At 42.5% G+C, this 22,739-nt stretch overlaps 1 protein-coding gene across 10 annotated transcripts in view; it reads right to left on the bottom strand.

Annotated features, from left to right (window-relative positions):
• macrod2 (mono-ADP ribosylhydrolase 2) overlaps window positions 1-22,739 on the bottom strand; it is a 455,899-nt gene that overhangs the window by 6,225 nt on the left and 426,935 nt on the right. The window contains exons 10-18 of one of the 10 annotated variants that reach the window (XM_083695577.1): window positions 17,653-17,697; window positions 15,903-15,962; window positions 11,222-11,269; window positions 10,717-10,752; window positions 9,079-9,147; window positions 7,767-7,829; window positions 6,874-6,924; window positions 3,591-3,611; window positions 3,421-3,474 (exon numbers count right to left, since the gene is read on the bottom strand). In XM_083695577.1, the coding sequence (XP_083551703.1) occupies window positions 3,421-3,474; window positions 3,591-3,611; window positions 6,874-6,924; window positions 7,767-7,829; window positions 9,079-9,147; window positions 10,717-10,752; window positions 11,222-11,269; window positions 15,903-15,962; window positions 17,653-17,697 (447 nt within the window). The remainder of the gene's footprint in view (window positions 1-3,420; window positions 3,475-3,590; window positions 3,612-6,873; window positions 6,925-7,766; window positions 7,830-9,078; window positions 9,148-10,716; window positions 10,753-11,221; window positions 11,270-15,902; window positions 15,963-17,652; window positions 17,698-22,739) is intronic. The other 9 variants (XM_083695579.1, XM_083695580.1, XM_083695581.1 and 6 more) reach the window with 9 other exon arrangements.

The raw sequence follows: 22,739 nt of genomic DNA, 5'->3' as shown, positions 1-22,739 counted from the left end.
TTTCTACTGGACTATGGACAGCCTTTTTACCAACTACTAGCTAGAACACAGAATCAATCCTCAACAGCCAGGAGGAAAGTCAGCCCCAACATAACCACAAAGGATAGGTTAGCATAGATGTTGATATATATCCATGTTTATCAATGTATAGAGACACATCAATACATTTGAGAGATAAAAATTGAATGGGATGCCAAGTTGTGTCCAGTACTATTCGCTACACCAGATTGCTGTGCTTTAGTTAAGGTATTCCACTAACAAATATAATTCACCAAGAGATCATAACATTTTAATACATTTACAATGTATGTATGGGGGGGGAGTCTGTGTGTGTGTGTGTGTGTGTGTGTGTGTGTGTGTGTGTGTGTGTGTGTGTGTGTGTGTGTGTGTGTGTGTGTGTGTGTGTGTGTGTGTGTGTGTGCGTGTTTGTGTGAGAGAGAGAGAGAGAGAGAGAGAGAAAGAGAGAGAGAGAGAGGGAGGGAGGAAGGGAGAGAGAGGGAGAGGCAAGACAGGAAAGTTGGCATATATCATATATCATATTCATATGCAGACAAGCAGAAAATTACATTCTCCACTCTCCATTCATTTAAGAGACAGGTGATAGTTAGGCTTTTGTTGGTCAGCATTCATTTACTGCATCACATAATGTTTAACCAGGTCTAACAAAGTCAGAAAAGGCTCATTTCCTCAGTTAGCAGACAATGACTGGCATAGAGATATCATAGAGACACAAGCTAATCAACTACAGCAGCTTTAACTATAACTCCCTTCTGCAATAACGCACCCTTTACTCCTGCTAGGTACACTCTATGTGACACTAAAGATCATAATAAGACCAGCTTCTACAGTAGTTATCCTTGGATCTGTGGTTGTCTGTCTAGGTTTCTATCAGCGCATAAGGGAAACAGGCCTTTGGGGTCACCCACATACAACCATGGGAAAAGCCTTTCCTTAATGCTCCGGAAACAGAGAAGGAGAAGTCTTTTGTCCCACAGTCACTTCTCAGCACCTGGATGTCTTGCTGGCTTTTATTCCACCACTCTTTTGATGAGGGGAAAAATCAATGGGGTGGGAGTGTGTCCTATGGACATGCCCTGCGGTGTCAGTGCCTCAGGAGAATTCCCTCCACTCACTTGATCTCAAACCATGGCCTCTGCATTCCTGCCTCTGTCTGAGCCGTAGAAGACCTGGGCAGTGATCCCAGCCAGATCACACAGGTGTCCAGCTGCTAACACCCAAACAATGGTCCAGACCCCCAACCTATCACGCCCTCTCTGTCTGGGGTACTTGATTTAATTTAAACACAGTGACCTTGACAGATCAGTTTCAGGCACCCATCAATGGTAAAGGCAGAGTTTGTGTTGCTGCTGCTAGTCGACTACACTCTCACCAACACCAAATGTATTGGAAGTTTAAAACAGCTGTTGAATGATGCAATCGTGAAGAGATCTCTTTACCACTGGCAATAACCATTTCCTCCTCACTTGAGTTGATGGAGTGTCTGGTAAATGTCTTTGGCCCCGCTGCATTTCTGAGTCAGATAGGGGAACTGCTTGCTCAACAGCACTTCATCATCAGAAAATAAGATAAGAAGAAAACAGTCAGGGTCAATGCCAGTTTCTTCAAATTCAAATTCCCCTTTCTCTCTAGCAGGTGAGGGCAAAATTCATTTTGGAGTGGTGAAGAATGACTGCTGGGTGGTCTTACAGGGCTGTAAGTGTAATTTCTATATAGGCCATGTATGTTAAATAAGTATCAAAGAGCCTTTTATTGAACTCTGCATCCAGTATAAGCCTTGGGCCTCATATCCCTATTGCAGAGATAATTACAGACATCTCCCCACTCATTCAAAACAAGAACGGGCGGACCTGGCCAAAAGAACTAATGAGCTGGTAAATGTGGAAAGCAAGCCATTTTCATATGTAAATGTTAAAGTTTGTAGTGTTGCTGTGGAAATAGCCGAGCTGAATGAGCTGCCACACTTAAAGGGGGAAAAAGCATTTTGGGGGGGGACACTTGATAGCGTCTGGTGTTTCCATTGCTGTGAGATGGTACACTGTCTCACAATCTAAGCCAATTAAAGAGCACTGAGCTGTGACCTGCCCGGTGGGGGAATAGGGGGCCAGTCTGTTCAGTAAACGCTGCGACCGCCTCTCCGGCCCTCTTCATGTGAAAAGCCAAGAGCCCTCATCAATATTCCGCCTTTATTCCTCTGTAGAAAGGAGGGAGAGATTGTGGACACTAAGTGGCATTGTGCTCCCCTGTGGATTTGTGTAACCTTGCAAAGGCGGCTCTGGCAGGCTGGCAGTGGGCCGGAGCAGGATCCTCTACACAGGCTGAAAGGGCCCAAGCTCATTACACAGACCAGGGACATGCTTGACAAGATGAGAAAACACAAAGTACTCTGAATGGGTGAAAAGAGAACAGGAGACCATCTGGTCTGGGTGTTAGCCACGACACAGTGAGAGTGAAGACGATTAGAGGGCAGGGAGAGGGAGCAGAGAGCATTCAGAATACATGGGTCAAAAAACACATTGGAAAAAATGACCACATGGCAAACTTATGATAAAACAGACGGCTGAGTGAAGAGACCTGCTAAACCTGTGTTGTTCATACTCTATTGTCTCTCTCTCCTCTCTCTCACTCACCCTTTCTCTCTCCTCTCTCTCACTCACCCTCTCTGCACCCAAAAAATAGTATGAGAGGTCTGGCAGAACAGGAGAAAAGCATGAAAGACAGAAAGAGAGATGAAAGACTTGAAAGATGAAAGATGAAAAACTCGAGCTGATTAAGTGAAGAAGAGAGGGAGACAACACGGAAATAGAAGATAAAATGTAAAGGAGGCCTCCCCCTGTGTGACCTACATACCTGCTAAACCTGCTGTCAGCGGTGGCCTGGTCCTCTCTCATCACTTAGTGAATTACTTTACATAATCTTTGGGCTCTCCCTGTGCTTTCGAGTGGGACTACAGCATGAGGCTGCCTGCCTGCTGCCTCTCTCTGATGCCTCTGTTAGAACATCTTGGCGGGAACAGTTGCCTGGCCAGCTCAGTAAACCTAATGCTATGAGAGCTCGCAAACCCCTCATTACATGAAAGTGGAACATACAACAGCCTATAGGACTCACTACCATGTTGACATGAAAAGCCTGGGTACTTGTGCACCTAAGGAGAAATGCTTTCAATACTTCTAACTTGTATTCATGATTTGATACTTCGACATGGATTGAAATGGTAAATTTGATTGAAGTGCTGGTCTAGATCCAGATGAAAAAGAGAACCCCTGGTAGAGCAGCTATCATCTAAAGGTCACCACAGCAGTGTGATGATGAGAGTGTGCAGTATTGATTTACGTCTGCTCTGTCCAGTGTGTGGATAGATATAGTACATTGCCACTCCTTATTGGTCAAGCTGAGTCTTACCATCAACATCCATGGTGTCCTGTGATGTCCCAGTGTCCTTAGAGTCTCCATCCTCTGCAACGAGAGAGAGGAGCAGATAAATAGTCATTCACAGCCAATCATAAGACCTGAAAGTGCCTCAAGCCGTAAACAACAAAGATAGGTCTACTGAAATAGATTGCATCCAGTACCTGAGACTGAGCTGAGCTGAGCTGAACAAAAAAAAAAAAACTGAAATTGTCATATCAACACACGTTTATAGTGACAGAGAGAACACTGTTTTGAACACAATTTTGAAAGTGTTTGCTTGCATTCTTCGTAACTAGCTGAAATGCTTGCATTTCTGTCTGACAGACCACCAAAAGTGTACAACCAGCTCATGATGAGTAGAGATCAGTTTAACTGCATTTGATGGAATGTGTTTGTGTGAGAGAACCTGAAAATACCTTTTTCCAGAATTATCAAACAGTCAAGGTGTGTCACATCGCTGCTGTCTGACAAATTACAGCTCCACTCTCAGTTGATTCCTTTGCCATTTTTCCAAGCCAATATGAGGGGAGGAAATGGGGTAAGGGAGTTGATCAAAAGAGGATCTTCAAAGCAGCAGACAGAAAGCATGTTCCCTGTTGCCTATTAGAGGAACCTCTCTGCCTTTGATGCAGGGATGTGGGCCATAGGTGACCAGATAATGGACATTGTGCACAATGGTGGTGTATTCTCTCACTCAAACCAAATGACCAAAGAATCTGAGGCTTTTGAAGTTCTGTGTTTCTCATCAGAAGGCAGAGAGTGCAGCATGGAGGAAACCTCCTGTCATGTTGGGGAATGGTCAGGATGAAAGCTGAACCTCCAACGTCATGTGTATCTAGTGCTGTGCCAACTGTGAAACGGGCCTAGTTTATAACCAATGACATGGTATCATCAGGCAAAGATGGGGTCCACAGCTAAATGTTACTTTAACTGTTAACATAACACAGGCTGAATTTGCATGGTTTAGAAGATCTGAAGATCAGCAAGTCTCCTTACAGCGCTCACCTACAATGCCACAGCAGGGATGTGATTGGTTTAACCACTGTTACTGGATTTACCTAATCAGCAGTACATCAGCAGCCTAATGCAGACCCTGGCAAGCACCTCTCCATAAGTACACAATCTTATGCCAACTGTTGATCATGTGCTGATAACCCTTAGGGCTTGTAACACATCTCCAAAATGACATAGTGAACAAAAGACTGAGCCAAAAAGGAACAAAACAGCCAATTAAGGAAATCTCCTGACCTCTTCTGCCATTCCTCTGTGGAGCTGCTTCAACAGGGAACATACTTCAACAGAGACAAATACCCAGTCAAGTACGCCAATGCATTCTGGGAGAAATCATTCAAGGAGAAAAAAATACACAATAAAAAGGAAATTCACCGACAACAAAAAATCAGTTGTTTGATTCGTAATAAATGGATTCCTCAGATGCTCCACATTCTCTCTCTATTGTTGTAACATAAAAGGCTAGACTACACAGTGGGGTCATGCTGAACTGCTGTGACAGGCTTTTTGTGCCAAGAGCAAGTCTGCTATGTTTCAGAGATGGCATTAATGTAGGTCTGTTGTGCTGTTTGTCTCAACAAAGACCACTGGGAGAGCGATAAAATCGATATCAACCTCCGATAAAACCAACAACCAAGAGAAATGACACCAACCACATGACAACTGTCAAAACAGAGTATGAGGCTTCTCTATTTTTTAATGTATTTTTCTATCTTTGATGCAGCTTTTTAGGGGGGGGGACGACGCTACATGACAAGCGTGTGGTTTTCAAGCACTACCGATGAGCTGTGAGCGACTGTGGCACAACTACAACAGTAAAACAGATCTGCCCAAAAACATTTTGGAAATAGAAACTGAGTTCAACCCACATAACCATTCCAAGGTGTATTGGAATACGTATAGTTTCATTTGAGATGTCACATGGTAAGGTTAGTGTTAAACCTGAAGCTTGTAACAGCACACTGGATCCAATGAGCAAAAATAACACTGCCAAAGCATGAGTATCTTCACTGGCACTTGCAAGATATATATATATATATATATATATATCTTGCAAGTGTATATATATATATATATATATATATATATATATATATATATGAGAGAGAGAGAGAGAGAGAGAGAGAGAGAGAGAGAGAGAGAGAGAGAGAGAGAGAGGTGCAAACCTCTTGGTATAATGGTTGGTAAAACCTCTTGGTATAATGGTTGGTAAAACCTGTTGGTATAATGGTGCCTTCCGCCTCTGCTGTGCTGAGATTGCCTGCTGTGTTAGCCTGCCTTTCTCCCTCTTATCTCTTGTTGTCTCCCTTGCACATTCTCTCCAACCTGGCTTTCGTATGCCATTATAGACCTCCCCCACTAGCCTGCTCCCAGCCATAATCAGGTAGTGTCCACTCCTTTAAAGTATCCTCTGTGCCAGTCCCATAGGACCTGCTCTCGTTCTACAATCAGCCTCCAGCAGCAGATTGACTGCTTTAGGGGAGGAAATCACAAAGAACAACTTTCAATGGTGTGCTTGAGATTCTGGCACCCTACCTAGACAGACAACAATTGTGAAGTTGTTTGCTTGCGATATTTAGGTGACCTTTCAAGACACCATATTTTTCTGGCAAAACCAGCACAGAATGAGGTACAGTGCTGTAGACGGTGGTGCATCAATTTGAATTCTCTATAAGGTATAAACCACTGTTTGAATAAATTCAGCAAGGTGTATGTCGGTGAGTGTGTAGTCAGGAGTTCTAAGGGAAAGTTCCTCAAAGTTTGATGGCGAGGAATGATGAGCTGCAGTCTCATTAACTCAGTGACAGCCATTAAATCTTACCTATGGCGCTAAGACACCAGATATCGACTCCTGTAGGAGAACCACACTGCATGAAGGAAAAACAATTTCTGCTTGCAAATAAAAAGATTTATTTATTTGTTGCTTAAGGCTAAGTGAGCCCCATTTTAATTTATGGGTGTTCCACAAGCTTACTCATTGCACTCCAAACTTATCAAAACAAGGCACACTTATATTATATCAGATATTCTAGAAAAAAACTAAATAACCTACATTTCCATATACTGGATTCATAGATTGGGCCACATGTTTTCTCATTAAATACTGTTTCTTCTGATTTAGAGATGTATTTTAACTGGCAGACAGATGGCCCACATACTATATAACCACACAGATAAGACAGATATAAACCACACTGTAGCTACATACTGTATATCACAGATAGACAAGACATATGAACCATATGGATAGGACAGATACATAACCTATCACTGTAATCTGGATGTGTGTGAAAGAATTTGAGCATGGTCTATGTGTGTGTGTGTGTGTGTGTGTGTGTGTGTGTGTGTGTGTGTGTGTGTGTGTGTGTGTGTGTGTGTGTGTGTGTGTGTGTGTGTGTTGTTTGTTTGTCAAATGGATGGTATTGAACTTACCTTTCTTTGAGTCCTCCTCAAGCTCTGAGCTTGTCTGTGTCTGCTCTCTCTCTGTTACAATGAGAACAATAGAGTAAAATACTCTTGGTTTAAACAGGGCTTTAACGATTTATATACGACACATATTAAGAAAGCAAATTCAGATTCTTCATTCTTCAAAATGTTAATTCATTATTCATTCCTCCCATCATTACTTGCCTTATTTCATCCCTCCTTTCAATATATGTGGGTTTAAACTGCATGGCCGGCAGCCAGTATGATTACAGTTATCATTTTTAATAATGGAGCTAGCGCTGAGTCATTTGGACTTCTGTGAATAGCGGTGGATGGCTGTGTTGGAGTGTGAGTAATCTGTCTGAGACAGTGCTGGTCCAGGCCCTGCTCCAGGCCCCACTCCCTACAGTATGTAATCTGTCAACCATCATGGCTGACACCTGTGTTTCCTGTCTGACACTCAACCACAACGCAGCAGCTACTGATAAACCCTGGAGAGAGACCCACTGCTGCCAGACTCTCTGACACAATCAACAAGAAGCTAGAGGGGAGTTGTTCTAATGATGGAAACACACCAGCGTATAGAGTGTGGGGACATTACTCCAATTCAGAGAAAATGACCATATTGTATGAAGGAAGGAGCGGTCCATTTCCGAAAGATCTGTTTGGAGCACTCTCTCAACCTCAATGAAGTTGAGAGAGTGAGTCAGACCGCTGAGTTTTGCGGAGGCACCTCCAGAGAAGACACTTAATCAAAGACAAAGTGAGCCCCGGCTAAGTTGAGGAAGAGAAGAAGAGGGTACTCCTGGTATACAGTAATCTCAGTAAGAGTGAAGACCATGTTGGTAGGGAGATGTTTCAGTGTTGTCAAGTGATGTGGCATGGTACAGAGATCTTACCTGCAGCATGCTCTGGATTTCCTGGCTCCTCCTTACTCTGTGCTGCAGGTTGTTCATCTTCTACTTAAAAAAGAAAGAGCATTTGATAGCATTCAAATCATCCCTATTGCTGGGCATCAGTCTTTTTTAGAATTGTACTATACTGTATATTCACTGACACACATTTCAGCATTGCATATTTGCATTCATGACCTAGCCAAATGTGTTCAGTCCTAGCCCCTGGTACTGTTTGTACTCTGTGAATGTTTGCAGCAATAACGGATCCCCTCCAGAAGAGCAGAGAAGAGACAGTGTGGCTCTCCATGTCTGCCTTCCTCTGTGTGGTGACCCAGACTGCATGACCAGGTGTGTCTGTGCTCTGCTCTGGGCTTCCTGTGACAGCCCACTGTTGCATGACAACTCTGAGCCACAGCAGCACATTCACCATGACTTAAGCCCTGTTCCCCCCTGAGTTGTATGGTTATGAGAGGTATAAAGTATGCTCATCTAACTCTATATATTTTCTGGATTATTGTTTTCTTTTTGTACAATTTTATTTTTCGTATTTTCTGTTCACTACAGGGGAACTGATTTACGTTGATGGAAGCTGCTTGGGTGAACATGCCTCATACAGTACATTTTGGAACTGTGTTTTGTACAGTACACTGCTGTTCATGAAATAATGCTTTCTTCTGAGTGGTTTCCCTGGTTTCGATCTACCTTCGAAAATTCAAATTCATATTCAGCTTATGGCCGTGGCATAGAGGTAAATGTGTTGCTGTACAGAGGCCTTGATGGCGAACCCATCATTGTAACTGTGTTCTCACAGCATGATCATGATCATTAATGTTCTTTATGGAGAGAGTGTGATCATGTATCCAATCAGCTTCCTGTATGAGCCCCTCATCCTAAAACCTAGTGATGGATGACTTGTACAAACCACATGTTTGTAAACTGCAATTTTACTGCAGTGGAGCAGCTGTTTGTGAGTAACATCTTTTAATTCATCTCTCTCCCCCTGTCTTTCTCTCTCCCCTCTCTCTCTCTTCCTTTGCCCATCTTTCTCCCCTTTTCTCTGTATGCTCTGTGTGATGGGGATCCATCTGTGTGGTAACAGCTCACACCTGTGTCTGTCTGCACTGTATGGCTGTTCAAAGAGAGGTAAAGCCCATCAATTCTGCCATCCACCTACTCACAGACATACACTGTCAGATTAGAAAAAGCAAAACAAAGGGCTCACTACTACCCAGTACTGGTTGACTCTTACATAGATTGCCTGGATCATACACTGAGTGTGAATGGGCTTTTCCTCACAAGCGAAGGGCATGGTTACCTGTAGTGGGACCATTGTCTTTCATTTCCCCCTCTACATTAGTTTCCTCAGGGTCAGAACTGTGAGTGTCTGGAAGAAGACAGGCATTCATTTAGGCTAGTGAGTCAGTTTTTAAATGTGAATATTTAAAGAAATGCTTTAAAGGCATGCATTGAAGGACACTGTATCTCAAAAGTGAAAACAAAACAACAGATGTAAAAAGACAGACTATGATTCAACCTGAGACATCTTCCTGGCAAGCAAGGCCAGATTACATTAGTATTGATATGGTTCATTCACAGTCACAGGTGAATAGTTCTCATCCTGTTTATACCAAGGTTGAATCTAAATTGTGTTGTTTGCCTGGAAGTAATACTCTTTGGTGGAGGGTAGACTTGTTCTCAAACAGAAGCTCAGCAGTACCTGTGGCTCTGCACACACTCATCCCTGTTATTATACTTGCATGTGAGAAATCAAACATGTGGCAGCACACGTGCATGTATGCACGCACACACAGGCACACACACAACTCCTGCACTTTCAGCTGAATTAAGCTGCAGGTGCTGTTTTAAACAGTGGGTCTACCTTGCCGAAAAACCTCCTCTTTTTGTTTGTCTCTCTTGAGAAAGTAATTACATATCTCAGGTCTTGGCTGGCATCCCAAGGCTACATTGCTTGAATTTTCCTGTAAAATATCTACAAAATGCATGCTTGAAGAGGCTGAAGGCTGTATCTGTCAAATCTCTGTTAATGGGAATGGATTTGAATAAAACACAAACAGAGAAAGAATGAGGGGCTGTAGATTACCAGTATGCAAATGGTGGGTCTTAATTATACTGTAACTCGGCAGTGCAGCAGCAACATGAAAAATTTAAAATGGTTCTAGCACTTCAGAGGCTAACCATTGACCCCCTGCACTAACACACAGTTCTTTCTATCTGTTTACAGGCTATCAACCTGACATACTCTGACATTGTTGCTTCTCTGCATCTGGATAGTTAATCAAATGCACTTCTTCATCTCTCTCTCTTTTTCATCTCTGTGTAGCCCAGCATGTTGAGTTAAAAGTTTTACATCAGCGAAATGCTCAAATGAGTGTAGATGCAATGCCCCAGCTATATGTGTATGTTTACGTGTGTGTATGTACTGCATACTGTATGTGGCTGCTAATTAGAGTTAATCGAGTGAAGAGCTATATTTATGTGTTGGTCATGCCTGGCTCTATGGAAGTCAGTGTGCAGTATTGATCTTGTGAGACTACTAGTCTGCTGCTGGTAATCAGACAGGTTCAAGGACAGCAAAGCTCCCTGATCAAGTCCTATTCACACACTGTAAATTAGCTATTTGTGTGAGTCTGACACATGTGACATCTATACAATGAAGATAAAGTGCCCAATTTATTACCGGTTCCTTTAAATTTCCCATTTAATTACCAGTTCCTTTATTAGGAGCTATACGTCGATACTATACATTCTACCCTTTCTGTTTGTGCTTGTCTGGTCTGTGTATGAATATGATTTGAATAGGGTAGCCTATACATTGACCTTGCAGGAGGAAGGAGAGAATATCTATATACTGGTATATTCTTGTGCCTGCCCTGCTACTGTATATAAAAGCCTTGATGCTTGCTGTCACGGAGACTAACTCTGTGAACCATACCTGGGTTTTCATTCTCCATCTCTACATCCTCTGGGTCTAAAAGGATTTCAAAAGAAAACACATATGTAAGAGTTTATTCATGGTAACTGAACGAGAACAGACTCTCTCCTACAGTAGATCACCTCAGACAACCTCTTCATGCCCTCTTTGTCTGGTTTAGCCTTTGTGCTGTTTTGATAACAGCAAAACCACATCCTCCAGCCACAAAACATGCATACATTAATTTGCAAAAACAGAAAAAATTATCTTGTCAAATCCAAGACTTTGTATACATAATTGATAGATGTATTTGTTGTATATATACTGTATATGTGTGTGAAAAGGGAAGTTGTTTCAGTCTGATAGTGGAGACACACTGGATAGAGGGACAGTAACTTGTAACTCATCTTTGGTAATGACTACATCAGGGCATTGGAGTCTGGGGTGTAACCCTGGAGACTGTGGATACCATTGTCTCTGTATGGCTACTAGCAACAGGATAGAGGGTGTCAGGTGTTTGTATTACCTGTCTGTTCATCTTTCAGCTGTTTATCATCAGCTGGTCCATCCTCACCTGCCAAGTGAAAGGAAAGATATTGGTCAGTTCCAAAGGAAGCATACTGTACAAACATGATTCTTTCTCAACAACTCTGACATAAGGGTTTCTGTATCTATATGGTCCCTAATAACACTAGAAAAACAATTCCATTGACAGCATTGGTAGGGAGTAGATAATTTTTTATGCATGTGAGAATTACGTGTCAGACAGTGACAACGCTACTGAATAACTTTTTTCTCATCTCGCTCTCTCTCTCTCTCTCTCTCTCTCTCTCTCTCTCTCTCTCTCTCTCTCTCTCTCTCTCTCTCTCTCTCTAAGCAATGTCATTTGAGTAAATGAAAGCCATGACACCAATAAACTAACATGCTCCACAATGGCTATTGTGCAGCTAGTATAATTGCTTTTTTAACAAGCTGGAGAGAGAAACAATTCTTTCATATCTATGCAATTGTGTCCTGCACTCAGAACAATAAAAATGCCAGCCTCTATTAAATGTGAAACTAACAATTTCTACCACAGCCTCATGTTTGTCTCAAGTGCTTCTGTCACAAAATATTGGTGACACTGACAAGACAGCAATCATTTACAGCATTTGTGAAAGAAAGCTGTGGTCATATATGCAGCCAATAAGAGGTAAGGTTCTTCATATATTATCTGTGAAGTCTGTAACATGTGGCTATTAGTGTCTATGTGGTATTATTGTGTATATGTGGTTCCTTACAGTGAAGTCACCACAATAGTTTAATGTAATTCTAATTTTCAATAAGAATCATCAACATGTAAGTGACAGAGACTAGAAAGTAATGGATACATATTTGTGGTCAACATTTTCAAACTGTTATTATGTAGAGGGCAGATCTACATAACATTCAATCTACAATATGATCCTCTACGTCTGATCATGAAACCACCCCTTTCCAACTGTGACCCAATTGTACAGTTGTAAGCTCCAGTCAGCAGGTGGCAGCATTGCCACAGGATTTTGTCCCTACAGTATGCAGGAAAAAAACCCTCACTGTACTGTGTGCAAAGGTACTGATAGAAATACCTCACACTGGGGGGGGGGGGGGGGGGGGGGGGGGGGGGGGGGTTCTACAAATGGATAAGTCCAGCTTACGGCTAGTGTGCTTTGCTTTCTCTATCTGTCTAATAGCCTTTCCCTTGAAGCAAACTGGAGCGAAGGACAGACAAGGAGAAAAAAATATGCATGCCAAACATTCATGAGACATGCCAAATAAAAGGTGCTCTAGAGTGATATGACCAACAGCTGCCAGTCAAAGAGAATGTAAGAGTTGTATGTTTATAGCCTTCTGTATATAGTGTGTGTGTGTGTGTGTGTGTGTGTGTGTGTGTGTGTCTGTGTGTGACACAGTCTGCCACAGTGAAAGCGGAGAGGAGTCTTTGATTCTTGCCTGCACTGAGCTTGTTTGAACACAGAGGGACGGCTGTCTGCTGTGGCCAACCAGGTTACGAGCTGCCTGTACACCACTACTGCTCATAAAATAGACATTTACAAGTGGCCTCCCCTCCCCGCCTCGCCTCCCCAATCTTTCACTGGCCCTCTCTACCCCATGGGCATTTTTCATTGTGTTACAGTTGTGCAAAAGTAAAAAACAAACTAAACTGACGTACAGTGGTTGTGAGAGTATTGTTTTTTTAACGTTTTTAAACGTCAAAATGCAAACGCTGGACCTTAGCTGTTGCAATGTTGGATTTACAATGTTATTTGACGGTTGTTGTTCAGTCAAATGTTGGTTGGAATAAACTGTTTATTAGACGTTATTTTTAATGTTGACTTAAAGTTGTCATTTGATATTCATCATCTAATCAAAGATCAAATGGATGGAAATAAGTTTGTTTTAGTTTTCCTCTCTGTATTTCACTTATCTGAGGAATGGTGTCATTGATATAATGACATGACATCTTTTACAATCAGGATTACATTTGCCATTTTATTTAACTGTACTCACTTTTTGATTGAAGACATTGAAGCGCCTACTTGCTACTCCACCAGGTAAGTGTGTTTCATGAGTAGATTTTGGTATGTCAGTTCAACAATGCTAGAATCTTTCGCTACTGTCCTATGAGGACAACTCGGGGTAAGATGATATTTCATGTGTGTTTGATACCACTCATTCAGTTCCATGCATATGTGTGTTTGATACCATGCATTACAATAAGCCCGTCCTCCGATTTCTACCTCCACCAGCCCCCACTTGTACTAATATTCAAAATTACATCTATGGGACATTATTATAATGTCTTGCAAACTTTATGTTTAGACGTCTGGATGACATTTGGTACGATACGTTGGCTCAATGACACCTTCTGAATGCCTTACTTTAATCCTAAAATAACTTGTATGAGGTGTTACCACATCCTACTTCATATATCTGTGCAATGTTTTGGTTTTTCCATCTGACAGATATACAATGATACAACAATGTTAATGCAACGTCAGTCTTAAAAGAAAATGCCCTATTCCTCTTCCTATCTCAGACATTATACCTAATGCCAAGCAAACAGTTTCCAAGACGGATCTTTGGCTCTGTGTCCTGATTCAACTCTGTATTGTGACACCCATTAATCTCACTAATACCAATCTAATACCAAATAATACAGAGCAATACTGCTGCCTGCCAATGGAGTTGTGCTCTCAAGATCATCCACTACATCAGGTTTCTTCACCAACCATTTGCTCTGTGTGTCTCATTCTAGTTCTTTCTTTTGCTGTTCTTGGATTTCATGTGGATTATATCACAAAGCAGCTCATCACAACACAACAGGTTTGTGGACCCTCTGTGTGACTGAATCAGTCTGTATTTGTATCTGAACGAAGGCAAGCTGAGCCCCGATGCTGCCTTTAACAGGGTGGGACCTGCCTGAACAATACTGAGTTCTTAGCATTCACGAGACTGTTGAGTTTGTTAACACACAGACAAAGGCAGTGATGGAAAGCCTTGTTTCCTTGCAAGATTATTGGGTCTATGGAGCCATTTTGAGCTATCCTTATAGATATATATAGACAAAGAGAAACAACAATTGTCAAATAGACAGAGCACATACTGTACTGCTGTAGTTCTGTTCTGTAGGGGAGTATGCAGCCCTATTCACTTCTGCTCTCTGGCCCCTATATTTATCAATGGCTAATTGTAGAGAAAGCTTAATGTTTCCTGGTCATTAGCATTGCGGCTAAAAGCTCCTCATGCCTAACCCTCTGTGCTGTGGGGTGGACTCCCGGGGGAACTAACGTGATGGATCACAGTGAACTATATCTACTGTACTGATAGCTTAAACACAACGTCTACTGATCTAATGCATAGCATGATTTAGAAAATGCAATGCCGTATCAACTGCACTATAGCTCACAGGGTGAACTACTATACAGTAAGTAAAGACGGAAACATGGCCACCCTCCCTGGTCTCTCCAAGAGTCTCTCACTGTAGGACTGCATTTTCTGTGTCAAGGACTGAGTGGGAGATACAGGAAAATGTGTAAGATGTTACCTGATCTGATCTAATGTAAGAGCCATGTTTTTAATGAATCCTCCCTTTACGCTGGTAAAGCGATTATCATAACTGAAGAATACCATGACAACGAAAATATGAACAAGCTGTCTGGAGACAAATATCGCAAAATTGTATTGGAGTTCCATATAAGAGGAAACATAGCTTATTTTAGATCGTTAAGCGTGATAAAACATATTATTTTGTGATATTTAAATAATGAACACTATTCAATTTTATTACAGTGAGAGCAAGTTTGACAGCCAAATATCAGTAGGCTGTTACAGCGCTGCACACTTGTTTGTGTGTCTCCAAAACAGTGAGTGACATTTTGCTTCACCAGCATATTTAGACCTGGCCTTTCCTGCACAGTATACATTCATATCGTGGTGTGAAGGTGGTTGTCTGAAAGACTGTGTTCCAGTGCTAGAATAGCTGTGCCGAGGCCTTTTGTAAATGGATTAGTTGCTATTAAGCCGCAAGGCCTGATAAATTAGGATTTATAAAGATTATTACAAAATACTTATGCCTCCTAATTCTTGTGATTGAAATTGTGACTCGTATTTAATTATTACTAGGATTATGGCAAAGGTACATTGAATAGTCTGGGATTTGAAGAGCTGTTGGTGTTTTGTTCAGTTTGACTGAATGCATTGGTTCCCTTGTGGCTGTGCTAGACTCCAGTCTCTATGCAGCCTATGTACCTATAATCAAGCGGTAGGGTGATTTCCCTAAAGAAAACAGCACTGACAGTATCAAAAAATCCCCCACAACCTTAAGGCTTGAAGACAAATGGATGGTGTGTGATGTTAATTGCCTATTAACGCCCTCTAGTGTAAGAATGTAATTATCTTTTGTCCATCTTATTGGAGAGGGCTATAATTGTTTCACTATTACACATCCAAAGGGGCTGAAACTGCAGAACAGCAAGATAATGGCTTCTTAAACAAGTTTCCCTCAAAGAAAACATTCTTTAAAAAACCCAGCTTCATCCTGTATTCATTTCCCCAAAGAGGAACCAAGAATGAATGAATGAAATAAACACACACATACACACACACACACACACACACACACACACACACACACACACACACACACACACACACAAACTGACTGAAAATAACATATGCTCCCATACCGGCATTGGTGTCGGCACTCAGATTCTTGTTTCTGGAATTCTGAGAAGGAGGTGTGTTATCTGAAAAAAGAAAATGGACACGATGGACACGAAAATGATTTATCAATATTAATTGTCATTGTGACACTTTTCTTTTGGTTATCACCAACTACAGAAGGTCTCATATAGCATGAAAGGGTTAGGGCTACTTTATGGCACCTGGTCCACCCGAAATCCTCATGTGAGGCGTGGTTAGGGTAAAGGTCATTTTTGGGGAAAGCTAAACTCAGCCCATTTAACACTGATTATTCTGCCATTTTTCTGTCTCCATTGGCTGGGTTGCATGAGCCTGAGGGCTCATGGACTCAATGGCTGCTATGTTGTTTCGTTTTATACCTGCATGACAAAAATTACTCCTCTGAGAGAGGCCAAGAAGAATGAGAGCCTCTGAGGCCAACCCCAGAGCAGATTCTGGGACAGAAACACCATTCCATGTGAGGAGGGCAGTCATTTGATCCTTTGAATGAGGTCCAGCCAGCGCTGAATCAGACCGTGGCTGATAGAGCAGTATGAAAGGCCAGAGCTTGGCACCAGCAGCTCAGACACCCATCAAATGGGCTAAACTGGGCAAGACTTGGATGGAGGGATGGGGAGAGGAGACATTAATAAAGCTGGGAATTCTGATGGATAATTTCAGTAGGAGTGTGCTCCGTACATATTGAAAGCTCCAATTGCTGTGCAATTTAGAATGGTTCACATAGTAGGTGAGGAATACAAGACAAGACCACTCAGGCACATATATTACCTCTTTTCAATATTTCCAAAGAGCAGTTTCTATGATCCAGACATTCTGTGTACCTTGGGTCACTCCAGAGTATCACATTTTATGGTATGCTTAGAAAACTGTCATTTTATGTTCACAAAAAAGGAATCTCATCGGAAACACACGTGCATATAATGGGTTAGTCATGTGGCTGGATTTAGGGTTGCAAACGTTTTGATAGCGACCAGGGTTCCACATCTCCAGTATCTTAACACTTCCTCTGATGAACAGTAAAACCCACACCTTCTCTGCATAGTTGGCTGCACATGTGCCGTTAGATAGTCATGGCACTTTTTTTTTTTTACACACAGAGCTGTACTGTACTTTATGACTATGACTTCTCTAACAAAATCTATATCAGTCAACGAGGGAACAGAACAATGACTGCCTTTTCTCTGTGAACGTGACAGAATATTTTGTTCATGCTTTTCAAAACAATACACCAGTGACTTACATCCCTATTTGGATTCTGTCATTGCTTATTCAGGACATCTGCACAGAGGCAAATGTCAATAGTTTATTTTGCTAAACCAGTATCTCCGATTTACAGCCAGGGTGCCAAGATGGCAAAGAGATAAAAGCGTTGTGCGCTGACTGTTACTACTTGTGGTTTCGTCACAGTGCAGCTGCAGAGGGGTGCTGTTCAGCTGTTTCTTTGTCACTCTCTTTAGGAGGTCTGAAGGCATTGTGTTGATAAGCCGGATGAAGGGACTGGTGTTGGGAATTAGCTGTGGATATAAGCTCTTGTAATGCAATGTATCTGACATGAAGTATTTTTTACCTGAGATGTGTCAGGGCTGAAATTTGATCTGTCACAACTGAATAAACATTACATTTCATATCCCACCTCAAATGTATCACATATTAAGCTCTTGTACAGTCACTTTCTGTGTTAAGGATGTGTTCATGTGAAAAGCCAAAGCATGAATCTCAGTCATTGTCACGCACCTTCCCTCAGCTGTCCCTCAGTCACCTTCTTGGTCACATCATCATCTGTTGGAGATAACAAGACAAAGATTGAAACAAAGCAATTTCACAAAACACTACCTACTAGTACTGCAATATAGAGACTCATCATACAGTTGGCTGTCTCTCAGTGATCATAGGGAGTTACAGTATATAGATGACACAAGACTTCACCTACTGTATACTGTATACATTTCAGATACGATTGGCAAAGCCATACTCAAATGGCTCCATCCAATGGAAAATAAATAGCATAGACTTTTACAGTATGTGACTCAAAGGTTGACACTCAGAGACTGCCATGTTGACTGTTAGAGAAGACTGGGCTGGAGGGACACTGAAAATGGTATTTATCAGATAAAAACACATTGGCTCAACACACACATGAACACTCTATCGTCCCTTTCTCCAACACACACTCTACTACACCAGAGAATCTCACCCAGAGCCACTCACCACTCCTCAGCTCTCCATTAATCAGCCATGACGGTTGTGAGTTATTACACAAAATGAAGGGGGCTCACATTCACAAGACATTCTTTTTCAATTAGGTGTACTCTTGTGGTCCTGACACAAATTATATAAAACCTCCCATTTCCATAAATCACTTGGATTTCAGGGTACCCTTTACTTACTGTAACTTCCTCCAGGAAGACTGCTCTTTTCAAAAATAAACCTTTCATTTCATTTCTCTGTTAATTCTATTGTATATGTGTACAAAGTCAACCAGAGGCAATTCTGGGTGGATGGTTAGACATGAGCTTGCATAGTATGGAGAGGAGGGTGTAGTGTTTGCCCCAGGTGGACCCACAGAGAGAGGGAGAAGCTGTGGATGTATGCCCACAGCATCCATTGTCCTCCACACACACTGAGATCTTGCAGGGCTCAGCATGCCAGCAGACTCTCCAGCCATGCCATTGCTGTGTGTGTGTGCATGTGTGTGTGTGTGTGTGTGTGTGTGTGTGTGTGTGTGCTGTGCGCGTGCGCGTGCGCTTGGTTAGCAAACGGAGGCAAGAGATAGCTTTGATAAACACTGTTGTCATCAATTCCATAGAAGTGTAACCATCAGAGCTCCCTCTGGATCCAGGGACAGGCTTTTCTTTTGTATAACACTGAATAAAAGAGTACAGTGCATTAATCTAACCCTGCTTGAGGAAACAAAAGAATGGCCGGCTGATACTGTGTAACAATGGTGCGTGCATGGAGTTACAACACAGTGTGCTCCTGCTCTAGCACCACCACACACTATCACATCACAACCAGTTACAAATAGAACAGATGATTAGTTGTTAAACACACAATTTGACATCTGCTGGCCATGTTGTGGAGGGTGACCGAGCTTGTAGAAACTGACCAAAGAGTCAAGCAGAATTCTGATTGTCCCCATAGTTGAGCCTCCAACCCCTTCTTTGTCATCCTCCAGGCTACCTCTTCTCATGGATCCAGTCAGCAGAAAAGTTTCTGTCCCAAGGCCTCACATAGAGCAACCATAATCATGGGTGTTACAACCACAGCAATGGCAGCCATCTAGGGCCCCAGGAGAAGATGGCCTTGTACAGGGTATGGAGTGACGAGGTAGTAGGAGGTATGGTGCTTGGGGGAGGGAGATTTTAGGGTGCTGGAATAGATAGATAGCGTATATGCTAACCAACCATCTGGGGAATGCCTGGGAAATGTAAAAAGGTCTGCGGAGAACTAAGTATCCCAGAAAGTATCTATGAAAGTAAAAGTGGATGAATAATGAAAATAGTGGATCGTCTTTTTTTGTGACATTTCAGACAATATCTGAGTGTTTGGTTCTTGATCTTAACATACTGTGTGGCACCAACTACAGGCTGGAGACATGGAGTCCTGAGCGAGTCACAGTGGGGGGTTCTCATGCAGCGTAAAGATTAACCAAATAAATACCATGTAAATAAGTGGCTATTAGGAAGTCAATGGAAGAATGGAGTAGACCCACTAAACCACAGGCTGCTGCGCTAGTAGCTTCAGATGTGGCTGATTGAGGAGAATAAGAGACAGACCCCAGCTTGTGGGCAGCCACCCAGATCATATTAGTGTAGTACTGCACCCAGAATCAATTTCAACATGCTTTCACTCCAAATCACAGCTGCAGGGACTATGTTCACAAATAATAACACAATGTACAATACCAAGGCATGCATATATGAAATCTTACTCTATTAATTAATTTGAAAACCTAATCATATCGTGTCAAATGATTAATGATATCAATTAGGTAGTATGTATTAATCAACTGAATGGTTTTACTCATCAATGGATTTCATTTTTCAATTAACCCTACTGATTTCTAATTATATTATTATACTACATCTTCTACAGTACTGTGTATACTCTAGGCCTTTTCCTTTTAGATTCAATATATTGTTGTTGACCAGTTCTTAATTAATTTAAATTAAATGCTCACAGACACAGAAACAGACAGAATATAGATTACAGTACATCTCACCACGGTACAGTGTACACTGTAATTGACCCTGAAGCCTCTTCAGAAGATGTGCTTTGTGTCTGCAGGAGAGGGCTAGACTTGATTGAACATCCTATGACTTTAAACAAAGTTGACGGGAGTGTTGAAGGTGTTCGTCCAACTGATGCTCCTATAACCATCCTTTGTTTATCTGTAAGAACTTCATCTATAGCAATAGGACCAGCAGCTCACGCAGCCTTGGTATTGCTAAACACAACCTACACCTATTCTTCATGTGAGAGTAAATGTGAGCATATACTATATTTCCTCTAAAATGTTCCCCTAAATATGTCCCAAATATTTCCTAATTTGTGTGCATGAGGCAGCACAGACTGTTGCTGTAGTGGTTCGGTCTGATCTTGGCTTTCTCATATCAACAGCTTGAGGGGAGGCACATTGTAATAAAACAATTTCCTGTATGCAAATGCCCTGTTTACATGTTCCTGCTCCATTCATTGTCACTTGACAGATAAAAACGAAATGAGGAATATGAGGAAACCAGCACATTCACAGTCAAATTGGAAATGGTGAAAAGACACAAAGAAAGCTATTGAACCTGTTTTATTGTCTAGACATGCAATAGAGTAATGATGTTGGTCAGATAACCTGTCAGAGCCACAATCACTACCTTGCTAGGAATACAACAGAGCAAACCACTCACAACCTCAGCTCATAGCCAACAACAGGATGAGGATGTGGGGAGTGGAACAGCAAGAAAAGAAGTGTGAGGGAGAAAATGTGTGGGTGAGGGAATGAGAGAGCTGGCCTTGTGATATAAAGTTTGACTGAGAGTGAGTGAGTGAGTAAGAGAGAAAGGAGGAGTGAGAGAGGGAGGGAGTAGCAGGAGGGTGGGCTGTCCAGAGTGAGAAGATGCTCTGTGGTACAGCAGGGCTCTAAAGATCAGTGTGATGTCATCAGCTTGTGTTCCTGTGTTCCTCTATACAGATCCACATGATAGACTGGCTGTCTCCAGCCGTGATGATGATGAGGTGCTACGACGGAGCTCGAGCTACAGTAGGACTCGGTTATTTCAACACATCACCACCGACACTATCAGGGACACCTGCAGAGCTAACTCAGAGCCTCAGATTCACACTCTGATTCTGTTCTGAGTGTTTTTCACACTCTGGGATTAAACATTATGTCACCACCATGCCAATGAACCTCTCTTTCTCTACAGTATGGCTGTTTACTACTTTTGTAATCATCACAAGGTGCAGCCAACCATAATGGAAAAGACGAACTCTGTGCAAGTGGTGCCTTTATGTTCTGCTTAATAGTCTGTAATCGTTACACTACTGAAGGTGTGTTCAAGCATAGAGATATAACACTGTTCTATCCTATATGTGTTCAAGTATCTAACTCAGCCTGTAAAAGGAAAGGGATTGGAAGGTCTCCCACACTACACACACACTGAAAGCTATGAGCAGGTGAAGGGGACCAGACACTGACCTTAGGAGTAGGAAAGTGACACCTATATAGCTACTTAGTCTGGGCGGAAGAAAATAAATGAATATTGCCTACAGCCCACACTCACACTTACCACTCCCAGTGTCCCAGGAGGAAGTGACAAAGGTAGGCTTAACCTCAGAGGTCAAAGGGCACATCGAAGGCAAGACTGTGTGATGAGAAAAAGCACACAGTGTGCCACTGCTGCTTGTGCCGCCATGCCCTTCTCTAATGGTCCTCAATTTAATTTCTCCTCATAATTTCAACCTCTCAGACCCTCATTAGTGGCTCATTCCATGTCAATAAACAATTGTTTCAAGAGAAGTCCGCATATAAGACTTTTTTGATGTTTCCCTCAACAACACCAGATTCAGATTTCTCTCCCATCCCAGTCATGAAGATGTAGTCATTGGTAGCGCTTGTAAACTCTGGCAGTGATAACTGGAAAACAACGGCCCCAGAATCTCATCTCACAACACTAATATGATGAGATGGGTTCTGGGAGCACAAGGGCAGGCAATATAATTACAGTCTCTCCAGTGAATGCAATCTTTCAGCTCAGATTTGGGACGGAGGGGGGTGGATGACGGGAGCAAAGGGGGAACAAAACCCTCTCCACATGGGAGAATGAAGATGAGGGCCTGAAAGTCGGTATTCCGTTGGGGAGGAGGGGAGGGGAAAAGGGGGAAAAACGGGAGATAATGCTAGCCTGGTGGTGCAGCCACGCTCTTTCATCTCCCCAGCTCTTCAGCTCAATCCTCCATGGGCCCCGTCAGAGCTTGTGACTGCTCGTGGGCTCAGGGACGAGACGGGGATGGGGATGGTGGGGGGCAGAGAGACTGGGAGCAGAACATAATGTGTGTTTGTTTATCTATCATGTGGGTGAGGCAGCCCTGCCTGCTGCAGATTTTCCCTGGGAGAGCCATGCCCTTTTCAGCAGTGCCTGTCTGCCTGGCTGGCTGGCTGAGCCCACAGGGGCCACTCAGGTGGACATTGACACCCCAGCCCTCACACACACATACAGACAGGGGGAGGAGCCCTGAGAGAAGACAGGCAGCCTGGCCCTATTCACTGGCCTATCTGTCTCACTAGGATGATCCCCCAGAATTGTCTAAAAATACAACTAACACGC

Source organism: Argentina silus (genome assembly GCF_951799395.1).
Source record: "Argentina silus genome assembly, chromosome: X".
Lineage (NCBI taxonomy): Eukaryota > Metazoa > Chordata > Actinopteri > Argentiniformes > Argentinidae > Argentina > Argentina silus.
The sequence above is the reverse complement of the archived record's forward strand: the minus strand, read 5'-3'. Positions and strand labels throughout refer to the sequence as shown.